The 12,405-nt window shown below is 36.9% G+C and overlaps 1 protein-coding gene across 1 annotated transcript; it reads left to right on the top strand.

Moving 5' to 3' along the window:
• The first annotated feature begins 741 nt into the window (after positions 1-741).
• On the top strand, positions 742-12,026 carry LOC103715248 (partner of Y14 and mago-like). Its single transcript, XM_008802817.6, has 4 exons — positions 742-1,141; positions 1,234-1,347; positions 10,259-10,519; positions 11,516-12,026. The coding sequence occupies exons 1-4, from the start codon at positions 959-961 to the stop codon at positions 11,651-11,653; spliced, it is 696 nt and encodes a 231-aa protein (XP_008801039.4). The 5' UTR covers positions 742-958; the 3' UTR covers positions 11,654-12,026.
• The last annotated feature ends 379 nt before the right edge of the window (positions 12,027-12,405 follow it).

Here is a 12,405-nt window from a genome sequence, read left to right as displayed (position 1 = left end):
AGATCATCTATTAACGTTTATGAATTCCTTGCTCAACTCGATTGGTTGTGAATTGAAGGAGGGTAGGATAATGCTAAAAAAAAAGAAAGAGGGTGGTAAAGTTGAAAGTGAATCAGATAATATCTGTCTGAATTTATTTTCGCATTCAAAACTATCAATAGGAATTTAAGCATCCAACTAATATCCGTATTCGTATCAATATCCATCAACAAAGAATGAATATGGATATGGATAGACATCTATCCGATCCATATCCGAATATCCAATATTTGTAATCCTATTTAATTTTATATAGCACTCATGAACCTTTAATATGTTATTAACTTGATTTATTATCCATTTAGTAATATTTTTGATTTCGTAGTTATAAAATTTAATTATCCAATTTATATCCGTATTTATTTCATACATTCAGTATCCAATTTGTATCTATATCCATTTAAAACAAATATGGATACGAGCTTTTGCATTTGTCAAATAAAATAAATAAAAAATCTCTTGCTTATTGCAGCAATTAGAAATCACACTCCTGGAATAATGCAAAACACATACTGCAATCTAGATCTTTTCCCTCTCTTCTCCCATAGGACAAATAATTCACTCATCTATCATGATGAGGATGGCATATGAATCAGAATTATGTTACCACAAACCCTCCCTAGATTCAATCCAATTTGACCCTACCTCCCGGTCTGACCAGGCACCGGCTTAAACCAGTCCACAACGGACGCACCGAAACCCGACTCGTTCGAACCGACGCCTACCCCAGGCTTTCCTTCTTCTTCTATTTTTTTGGTACACAGGCTTTTCTTCTTCAGCGGTTTCGGCGGTGTAAAAAGCGGCAGTGGCCTCAACACCGGATACACAGAGCGCCCACAGGCGAGGCCACAGCTATTCCTGCCCTTTCTCTTCTCCCTTCCTCGTCCTACTCCTCCTCCCTTCCGTCTCCGGCGAGGCGATGGGCAGCGCCGGCGGCGGCGAGAAGCCGCCCACTACCCGCATCCTCAGCATCCCCAAGGAGGGAGAGCGGATCCTCGCGCCCACGCGGCGGCCCGACGGCACCCTCCGGAAGCCCATCCGCATCCGTGCCGGCTACGTCCCCCAGGACGAAGTCGCCATCTACCAGTCCAAGGGCGCCCTCGTGAGCTATCTGCTCTCTCTCTCGCCTAATTTTTTCGTCTCTCTTTGATTCTTGGGCTAAAGTTGTATTCTTTTTCGCTGCCCGTAATGCAGTTGAGGAAAGGGATTCAGCCCGATGTGCCACCAGGCTACGATCTGGCGCTGGATGCCAAGCCGAAGACCAAGTCGGCAAAGAGGAACGAGAGGAAGAAGGAGAAGCGGCAACAGGTCTTTTCTTTTTCGCGGTTTTCCTGTAATAGTGGCTTATGATTCGAGATTGATAACTTGATGTCTGCACAATAGTATAAAAGCATGGGTTGAGTTTTTGAGCCTGATTGATGTAGCCCTAGATATTGATGTTGTAAAAAGACTACAATGAATTATCCAGTATACATTGGCACGTCGATTAATCAAAATAGGACTGTCAAAGTGGAATAGATAAGTGCAATTTTTTTTATTTTTTTATTTTGGCATAGTTAGAGGTGTAGATTTTTTGGTGATACTGAAGATTATTACTGATAAATTTACCTCTAGGCTCGTGTGTATGCATTGAGTATATATAAAGGTACCTGGAGGATCTCTTTCTTTTGTTGGATGTGGTCTCGGGCGCCTTCTCAACTGCCTTGTCAATGGCCTCGCCAAAATCAAAATTTGTTAATTTGTTAGCTTGCTGACCGGCCCTTAATTCATCATCATCATCATCATCATTATTATTACAGACATAGATATATAACAAGATCTTCATCATCCCTCAGTCATAGAATAACCTTCCCTCCAATTTCTTGTACCGAACATTTACCTGAAGTTATCCCTTTAAAAAATTCACCCAGGTCCGAATGGTTGTGACTGCTCCATTCGAGGCTCAAGCGCAGAAAAAAAAAAAATTATATATATATATACACACACATACACATACACACATACATACCCACACACACACACACACACACACACACACACATACATATAACAAGATCTTCATCATCCCTCAGTCGTAGAATAACCTTCCCTCCAGTTTCTCGTACCGAACATTTACCTGAAGTTATCTCTTGAAAAAATTCGCCCTGGTTTGAATACTTGTGACTGCTCCATTCAAGGCTCGAGCACAGAATATATATATATATATATATATATATATATATATATATATATAAAACAAGATCTTCATCATCCCTTAGTCGTAGAATAACCTTCCCTCCAGTTTCTCGTACCGAACATTTACATGAAGTTATCCCTTGAAAAAATTCACCCAGGTCCGAATACCTGTGACTGCTCCATTCGAGGAACGAGTGCAGAAGCTCCTCCAAGTGGATAAGGGTGTGATTACCGGGGCATTTCCCAGTTCAGATGAATAACATTATGATTTTAACCGTCTTGAATGTGTTTTTGGATTGGATAAATGTATTGCCTTGCCTTTTTGTGCACACACTCACAACCTGTTCAAGCTTTTGTTCTCTCCATTTTATTTCATGCTTGCTTGGTTCTGTACATTATTATGCCTACAAGCTTGATGTTACAAACTTGGACTTTTCGAGATGGTCTCAGAAGTTGGTAAATGGATAGGGCTACAGCTTGCGGCGCCATTAAGTTCTTTCCAACTTTTCCCTCCAATTACAGCTTTCAAACCATGTAGGGAAAGAAGTTTTTTGTGTTAATATGTTTTTGGATTTAATAGAAGGTTTCCTTTCCAATTGTAATCAATATAACATTATAATTATCTTTGCTGTGGTTTATCACATATCTCTCCTCCAGCTGAACCGTATCTCTTCCATATTGTGATGCAGTTAATCGTTATAGAAACAATGGCTTGCTCTTGGACTATCAAAGAAGCTCGAGTTGTGCCTTATAACCCATTAAAAAAACGGACATAATCATCTCTTATTGAACTTCGCCTTCATATGTTAATTATTTTGATGTCTTGGAGGCTATGGAGAGAGATATGAGCAAGGCTTTAAAATTAAATTTTGGTTTCACTTTTGGTCTATGTGATGAAATTTTGGTTTCAGCAACTTCAGCGGTTTCACCTAGTTTTCAGAGTTTTGACTAAAATTCTTTAAAAATTCAAAAAATGAAACAATAAATCAAGGGAAGTTATTAAAGCATTTTATTATGGTTTAAGTCATCAGTTATAATTTATGTAGTTTGGCAGTTTCAAATTGAAAAGAATTGTGTTGAATGTTGATGCATCAAATATATCATACGAACGTACTAATCTATTGAGAAAAAGGATCAAATATCACACATTCAAACATAAATTAATAAGTGCACGAGAGTATGCAATCAATTATATATATCACTCTCTAAAACTATAAAAGATACCAAACACGGATATGCATTTTTAATTCTATGTATTCTAGTTTGTTTCCTAAATGAAAAAATTTGCAACTTTCCAACCATAATATCAACATAAATTAAAACGACATATTAAATCATTAAAGCTTAGATAAATGAGTAGTTTAATTATATTGATAGATTTTGGAAAACATTAAATGTAATTGCTTGCTAAAAACAATGGTCTGTTTTGGTTGAAACCAACAATTTTAGTTAGTTTTGGATAGGTCTTAGTTGGAATGGATCCATTTAGATTGAAACAAATTGGTTTCGGCCAAAACTTCAAACTGCATATATGAGGGCGCTATTCCAAGAAAAGAGAATATTAGAGGACGGAGAATTTGTTTCCCTCTCTTTATATATTCATCATCTTCTTTTCCACGCATCAAGTTAATTGACTAATCCACCTATCTTTAATTACCTACTCTCTTTTCTTTTGTTAGAGATGGAATCTCATCTTGGAAAAGTTGATTTTTGCTTTTATTCCTTTGGTAAGTACTCAAGTGATTGCACTTTAGAACATTCATGTGTTACTTTTTAATTTCTTAATTTAGTCATCTTGACTTGTAAATAATAATCAACCAATAATAATTTTATTCTATCTTATAATTTTCCTTAAAGGTAGCATTTGGATGTTGGATAGCTAACCAAGGGATGGATATTTTTAGCTCGAAGTAACCATCCATTAATCACTTGTCCTTGGATTAGTAATATTCCCTGACTGGTTGAAGTTAAGGGCTTGTAGGATAAGCTCTAGAAGAAAGTGAAAAAATAAGAGGGAAAAGAGAGAGTTATGAGTTAAACTTATTTTGGTGTGCTGATTGGGCAAACTTAACATCCTGTTTTCAGATAATGTTTCATTGGTTAAGTGAGTAGACCTTCACCAACACCCACTTAATGAGCAACCAAATAAGGCCTCAGTAACTTTTCCATCACCAGGTTTCAGAGTTCATTTGAACTTGAGCTGATTCATTGTAGCTTCATTTTCAACTTATATCAATAACTAATTTTCTTCTTAGCTCTTATCTTGTTTTTGAAATATGATTAGCAGATTCTTTTGCTTCTCTTTGTTTTTCTTCTACATTATTCACCTTCACATGAGAATACTATCCTGGTGTATGGTCAACTTTGAGCTGTATAACAAGAACTCAAGTCTTGATGGGACATCCCGCGGGACATCGAGATAGGGTACCATCTCGTGTGTTGAGATAGGACCATCCCGCCATTATCCCAGTGTCTTGATCGTGCCTTGGGACTTCCTATCCCAAGTGCCGGGATGGTAGCTTATCCCATTCTATGGAAAAATTGGGACAACCCCATGCCATGGGATTTAAAATCTGTATTTACTTTTTATTGGAAATTGGATAGATATTGCCTCATTTCTAGCCATTTTAAGGAGAGCTTCTTTTGGACTTGAAGTAATTACATAACATTTCTTGTTTATATTTTCTAGGAGGTGTGTTTTTTTTTAAAAAAATACTAAAATAGGTTGTTAGGGATAGAACTACCAAATTTCGGCCATGTTCAAATGAGAATCTTGATATGCTACTTCAATGGCGGTTGTTGGCTCTTGAATTGATTTTGATAAACTTTAAAGTTGCATGTATGGGTTGGTAGAACTTGGCTAAAAGTTGTCTTGGGCTGTGTGTACACTTGGCTAAGCTCGACCTTGTTCGAGTACCCACGTACTTTACTCGAGTCAATTTTTTCAAAAGAAAAAAAATAGGAGCCAAGCTAGGGGTGGGGGGATCATGGTCCCCCCCCCCCCCCCCAAAAAAAAAAGAAAAAAGTTTGAGATTTTACTTCAACGTATCCGTATAATGCCTAGCACTAACCCCTCCTAAAATTTTGGCATGGCCCTTGGATCTTGCCAATTTTTTAGGTAATTGCTTGCCTTCATTTGTAATTTCCTCTCGATAACTTGCTTTTCTTGGTTTTCACCCTTCTTAGCAAAAGTTTTGGGTGTTATCTTTCTCCAATAAATAAGAAATCTTGGATTTGGATGCCATGGAAACTACTACTGATATGCTTTACTTAATAGTTTTGCTTCTACCATAATAGTCTTACTCGCTTGTATCAGAGAACCAACCTTGAAGTTTCCATATTGCTATAGTTTCAATGAACATTATGTATTGTTTTATGTTTAATGTTGTTTCCATCATTCTTACATACTTTCCAAATTCCAATTCATATATCAATCTAGTCCTCTCCACATCACACCAATCCAACAGTGGGTGTGTAAAGGGATGAAATATAGATTGGATGGTCCCATTGTTTATTTACTTTTCTAATAACCAATGTTGATTGGTGAGACCCGTCTAAGTAACAATGGACGATTTACTTTATAGAAATAGGTGGATACAAAATGTTGAAACCAAGATTCGCCATATTGGTATTAGGCCCCGTATTAGGATCGTATTGGTACAATGTCAGTCCACTCAGTATAGGGTTCGCGATATGCCTTCTGTACCGAGTCTTGGTTCGGTACACTTGGTACGAGATGGTACACACAAGTACAATGAATATTGGTAGGAACTCTGCTTCCTTGATCACTTGTACATGTTTGTTGCTTTTTGCCCCTCAAATCACAATGTAAAATTTGTTCCGGTCATACCAAGGTTTCAAATACTGATATCGAACCTCTTACAATTTTTTTTCCATCAGAACGGTATATCAGTATGGTACCAATGCCAATAATATGTATCCAAATCGACATCATCAAAAAGAATAGAAAATCATCTACACCAACCAACACGGTTAGTATAGTACCATCAATATGTATCGGTACAGTAGTATGGCTAGTACATATTAATATGGTTGGTTTCAGTGTCTTGGCACTCGTATTGGTGTCGGTTTCATGCCAGAATAGTATGGTACCAATGTTACTATCTTGTTCTAACAATTTCTAAATCCATGGTTGGTACCGCACGCTTGTACGAGTTTGTGGTGTACTTCTCATGAAAAATGAAAAAGATCATCCACACAACATATACTCTTAAAATCTTTCAATCTTTTACCCCTTTAAATTTTTATGGTCTGTTTTTCTTTCCATCTTTTGTTTGTTTTCAAAGAACAAGGTCCTCTTAGATCAGCAAAATAAAATATGACGAAAAAGTTTTTGTATTGTTGCTTTTTTCCCTCCAAATATTATTGAAACTGATTTCTTGTTAGGCGTAATTATTTTTTGGTGCCATGTATAATCAAAAGACCAAGAACTCAATTCAAAAGAATAAACTCTTAACTTATTTTGTATATATAACCTAAAATATAATAAAAGAATTAAAAATTCTGAAGATTTCAAAAATCTCAAACCAAGGTCAGAAGAATTGGTACTGGGTATTATATCGGTTCTTGGTGGGATGAGATGGTACGAGCTGTGCCGGGCCTGTACCAATAGAGGGCACGATACCATTGGCGAGAAAAAAAGAGAGAGAGAAGGGGAGAGAGGGAGGGCGGAGGGCCGGCGGAGGCCCGATGGATGTCGACGGAGGCCGTGGGGGGCCAATGAAACAAGAAAACCGGCCGCGGCCTCTGCCGGCCTCCCGCCGGCATCCCGACCTCTCCCTTTCCCTCCCTCCCCTGCTCGCTCTCTCTTTCCTCCTTCGGCTCCGGCAACGGGTCTCGTTTCCATTGTCGGAACCGTATCGATGAGCCACCGGTACGACACGTAATGGCTAGAACCGTCTGATTCGGGACGGTTCTGCTGAGCTTGCCTAGAATGATATGCATAATGCATTAGTCTTTTTCACAAAAAAATGTCACCAAGTACTATTTGTTTTGTTGTCATGGATCATTCTTGGGTGTCCTCTGATTTGGAAGAGCACAGGCTAGCCTATTATGTGATTTGGGTAGGCCAGAATCATGGTTGGCATAAGCATAATCTCTTTGATCTTCTAGTGTTGAATTATCTACTACATAAACACATTTATATCAATGTATGCATAATATGGTAACTATATATTATATTTATTTGGATTGGGTTGTCATGCTCATGAAAGGCTGGCCCTGGGTACTTATATTGATGTTTGGCCATGAGTTTCAAGCTACAACAAGCCAACCCATGGTTATTCAAATTCAGTTCCCTTGAAACATAGGTTATGTTTTATGGGCTGTGTATTAGTTTATTTTAAAATTATTATATATTTTTAATTTAAATTGGACTATCAAACAATACCCTTATGTGATAATGAAATACCTAGGCTTTTGATGATGAGGCTTTGATACCACTATTAAAGATGTAGGTTCATAAGTGAAACTGTAGTATGATTCATATGATATAATTTAGAAAACTTAATGTTTAAATGGTTTAGATCTAATGCTGAAATCAAGTTATATGACATTGTTCCATGCGAAAAAAGGCTGGAACAAGATTGAAATGGAGGCACCTGTCAAAAAAAAAGGAGATTGAATTGGAGGAAATGCAAAAGTTGATTAATGAGAAGGTGGAGAGTTTAGAGATGCGTAAGCTAATGTTTCTATATTAAGCTTCCTAGGGCATGGAAAATTTTCTTTAAACATTGTTAGATAGCAAGTTATAATGAATAAATGTTATAAATAGTTGCTTATCTCTTAGAAGAGCATATTTGTTAAATCTAGTCAATGATATGAAACTTTTAATGTATTTTAAGATCTCTAGCCAATGTTGCTATTCCAAGAAGTCCCATAAATTTGATTTAGTCTACAATTAGATGTGAATGTGTTACCCAATTAAGGAGAGAGGAAAATTGAGGAAAGTAAAGTGGAGCATCTAAATGGAAAAAGGAGACTTACCATTTGTAAGTTGAGCTCTGTGTTGATCTTGGCTAGACATGGCCACAATTTTCTGCTTTCTTTAGTCAACATTATTCCAGCACTTTTTCCATATAAGATAGTTTGCCATATAGCCTTCACTTTGCTTAATTAAATATAAATTTTTTGATCATACAAATTGGCTTTAAAAATTCTTTGTTATTTAAATCAGGTTTCTAAGTTCACCAGCAAGCTTCCATCCCTACTAGTGTCAAAAGCCTGGTCTGTTATCATTACATTAGGTTATTTGTATTTTGGCTTCATTTGGTTTGTTTAGTCCAATTGGAATTAGAAATGTAAAGTGAGTGTAGTTCCTCAAATTTAACTTGTGCAGTATTGTCCAGGGGATCCTAAACAGCGTATCATCATTGGCATTTGAATAAATAACTTAAATTTGGTGACCCTTATGTCAAGCTTTGCCCCAAAAAAGTCAGGAGTTTGGTGACTCATTTCAAATCACTAAAAGGAAAGTTCCCATATTAAGTAAATGAAACAGGAGTTATGCATGCTAGCCTTTCAGGAAACTGCTCTCTATAAATTTAATGAGAAAAAAGACCTTTTATTAAAATATTGAATAATAAAGTCAATTCTAAACCACAAAATAAAAACTTACCATTAAGTCTAGATTGGAAACAATATTTATGCCAAAAGCTAGATGACTGCCAAAAAAAAAAAGAAATGAAAAAATTGTAATAGAAACAACAATTTATCATCTTATGAACAAAGAACTGAAGGAAATTCAAGGTTAAAAGCATATTGAAAATGAATGCAGTTGGTTGAATGGAAAGACAAGTGCTTGTGGAATAGAAAAGAAATGCTATTCAGGGCATTGAACTTGAATTGACTTACTTGAGTACCATAAATGTTTTGAAGAAGTTGGAGAAATTTATACTACAAATTTCGAGGGGAAAATGGATAGATTCTTTCAAGAGTTGTGTACATGTGTGCCTTTGAAATCATGTCTAGGCTTGATGTATGGTTTCAGTCTGCTTGCAGGGGAAATTGAACAAATGCTACTCATTCATAATGGTTGTTGAACCTTCTAGCATCTATTCATCAATCATTTGTCACATATATCACAATTTTCTATTTACTATCAAATAGATCATCTGAACTTGGGTTTATGAATTTTGCTTCACTTGTCATTCCAATCAATCCATGTCATGTATAAGTTTGAGTTTCTCAAAATTTTTTTTCTTAACCAAATTCCTTTTTGTTTCCTGGTTGTGCCTCTATACATCAATTAAATTTCCAACTACGTGCGGCTCTTTATTGACCTGCATTAATAAACTTGTGAATAGCCTATTCAAGCATCACCTACCCTCTTGTTCCTTCAATAGAACTGCCATCCATCTGTCCTAGGATAGGCAAGTCTGACCCAGATTATAGCCCCTCTGATAAGATGAATTTGTCATGTTTGGTTGAAAAGAGGGATGAAACCACTAATCCCTCTGCTATTGAGGAACCAATCTGGGCCTTTATTATGATTACATTGCACATCTCACTCCAAATGCTTGGATCTTAAATGCACCTCTTTTGTTAATTTTGTCTCTTTATTTAAGAGAGATAAACATGAAATCCACTAGTCAAAAGTGAGTATTGCGAAGATTTATATCAAATACAGCACACATGCCCAATGCTAGAGTTTGGTTTCTCTCATTTCTGCCATCTTATATATTCTCTTCTCCAGTATGCACTCTATGCTGGTTATTTTACTTTGAAAACTGATGCCCAGTATAGCATGCCAGTGCTGGCACTTGTAACATTGTCATTACAAATACTGCTGAAAATGTCTTACCATGATGCCCAGCATAACTATGTCATTACCTATAATATGATTTGTCTATCCTGGCTGTGGTAAAAGACATCATTTCTTGGGCAGCTAAAATGTGTTGGTATGCATGATATCTTCTTGATTTGTTGGTTGATGTTTTAAGTTGATCGATGTTAGAAATTTGCTGGTTGTTTATGATGATCATTTGGGGTCATTATCGTCTAGAATGTGACCGTCTGATGGCAGGCTGCACTTGCTTCGTCAACTGAGAAGGGCAAGAACTTGGATGCAGAGCAAGCCAAGATGGTAAAATCTGAAGAGGTTCCTTCTGCTGAACTTGTGCCCGAGTGTTTGGAATCTGTGGAGTCAATGACTGACCAGATGGGTAGGATCTCTCTTTCCACGGCATCTGTGGTGGTTAGTCCTTCTGCAAATTTGAAGGAAGCTCCGAAACCAGAAGCTTCTGGTTCTGATATAGATAAACGGATTCGAGCACTGAAAAAAAAGGTGAGATTCTCATGCTTGGTGCTTGCCATTCATTTTGATGACCTTTGTTTGGATAGCATTTTGTAGGAGGCTTGGCAATGTCTAGCTTTTATGGAAGATGTCTTGAAGTTATATTTTCCTTCTGAAGTCAGATTAAAATTTATGGAACAAGATTAAATCTTTAATTCCGTATGTTTTTTTTGTGGTTTTTGTTTCGGAGTTTCTGAAGATTTAAAAAAATCGTATAATTTTTGGATTTTTACATAGTATTTTCAGATTTTTTTTCCCACTTGCTATATCACTTTTTTAATCTTCAGAGCTGTCACCATTTTCGTTCAGAACCAATACAAGATACAACAGACACGTAGACACATGCAAGCACAGACTTGAATTCATATTTGAGTGGCTGATGCCATGTGTAGCAGCCATCCATCATATTTTTCCGGTTCAGTTTAAATGAAAAATTGTATTGTTCCATACTTCCATTTATGTGAGATGCTAAAACTTTATGTTAGAATTGTATGAAAAGACATGCAGTTTTCTTCATTATGTTTTAGCAATCAGGAGGATCCTCCTGTCTACTTCATGCCCTGGGAATTTGAAGTGAGCCTGACTTGCACTTTGTTTCTCTTAACATGTGGTTTTAAGCAAAATACCATCCAGCTGAGGAATTGAAGCGAAGGGAGAATGAGGAATACCATGAGCGATTGGTGGGCGGGAGAAGAGAACAAAAATAGAGAGGGAGAGCGAGAGATAAATGGATAGATAGATAGAGAGAAGCGTCTTATAATCCAAGGGGTTAGCGGTGGATTTTATTTATATGTGGTTTTAAGCACTTTGTTGAGGTTTTTCTTTTGAAAATGAAGGTGAACATATGGACCTTCCAGCTGTTTGTTAATGTTGTTTGGAATGATGAAATAGGTCTAGTTTGTCTGACTGAAAAAAAAGAGAGCAAAATACCATGCCTAAATCTGAGCTTGAATATTTTAAATTTATGTCTTGTATCATGTGTTGCAGATTCGGCTCGCAGAAGCACAGTTACAGGGAAACCAACAAAATTTGAGGCCTGAGCAGTTAGAGAAGATGGCAAAGATGGAAGAATGGCACGAAGAACTGAAACTTCTGGAGGACAGAAAGGCAAATCTGGTTTCATGAGTTGCACTAGCTCAATGAACTAGTTATCAAAATCCTAATTTCAACTGGTTGTGAGTGCCCCTTTTGTGAAATCCAGCTCTGTGGGCTATATTCTCATTTTACTTGTGGGTGTTCTTAGCCAATACCAGTATCAGATAAATTGATTACTTGTGGGTGTTCCTAGCCAGCACAAGCATCATATAAATTGATTTTAGGACTTGTGTCTGTGCGGGTGGTGTACTTTAGTATGGTTAATGTATGGGTGAAAAATTGTGCACTTTAATTGTTTATCTTAATTAGGTACTTATGCCTACACAGTTCATGCTTGCAGTTGTACATGTCCTCAGACTGGTGACAGATACTTACCATTTCAACTGTTCTGTTTTCTCAGGTATCAGTTGCCCTTGTTGCCAGTTATATTGGTGATTTGCATTGCTGTATTTTCTGCCTTCTGGAAACAACTGGTAAAAGATTATTTTGCCCTTATATTAGTGGAATAGAGTGTGCAATAGCTGCATGACTGCATGATATAGAGGTGTTTCCTCTGTTTATTCTCATATTAAGGTACTTGGACCGGCTAATTTTGAGTACTGCAATGAAAATTACCCTAGCAAATAATTTCTCATAGCCACATAATAAAATTGTTGAATCTGAATGATGTTAGATATTGCACTGTCACAGTAATGTCTTGATCTGAAACTCAAACTGGAGCAAAGATGTTGTGGGGGGCTATATTTGTCAGTTTCTGTTGCAGGATCTAACTCTGAAAGGTT

Source organism: Phoenix dactylifera, chromosome 5, assembly GCF_051530095.1.
Source record: "Phoenix dactylifera cultivar Ajwa chromosome 5, Ajwa_hap1_PhDact_Kaust_v1.1, whole genome shotgun sequence".
Taxonomy (NCBI): domain Eukaryota; kingdom Viridiplantae; phylum Streptophyta; class Magnoliopsida; order Arecales; family Arecaceae; genus Phoenix; species Phoenix dactylifera.
This window is presented reverse-complemented; position numbering and strand designations above follow the sequence as displayed.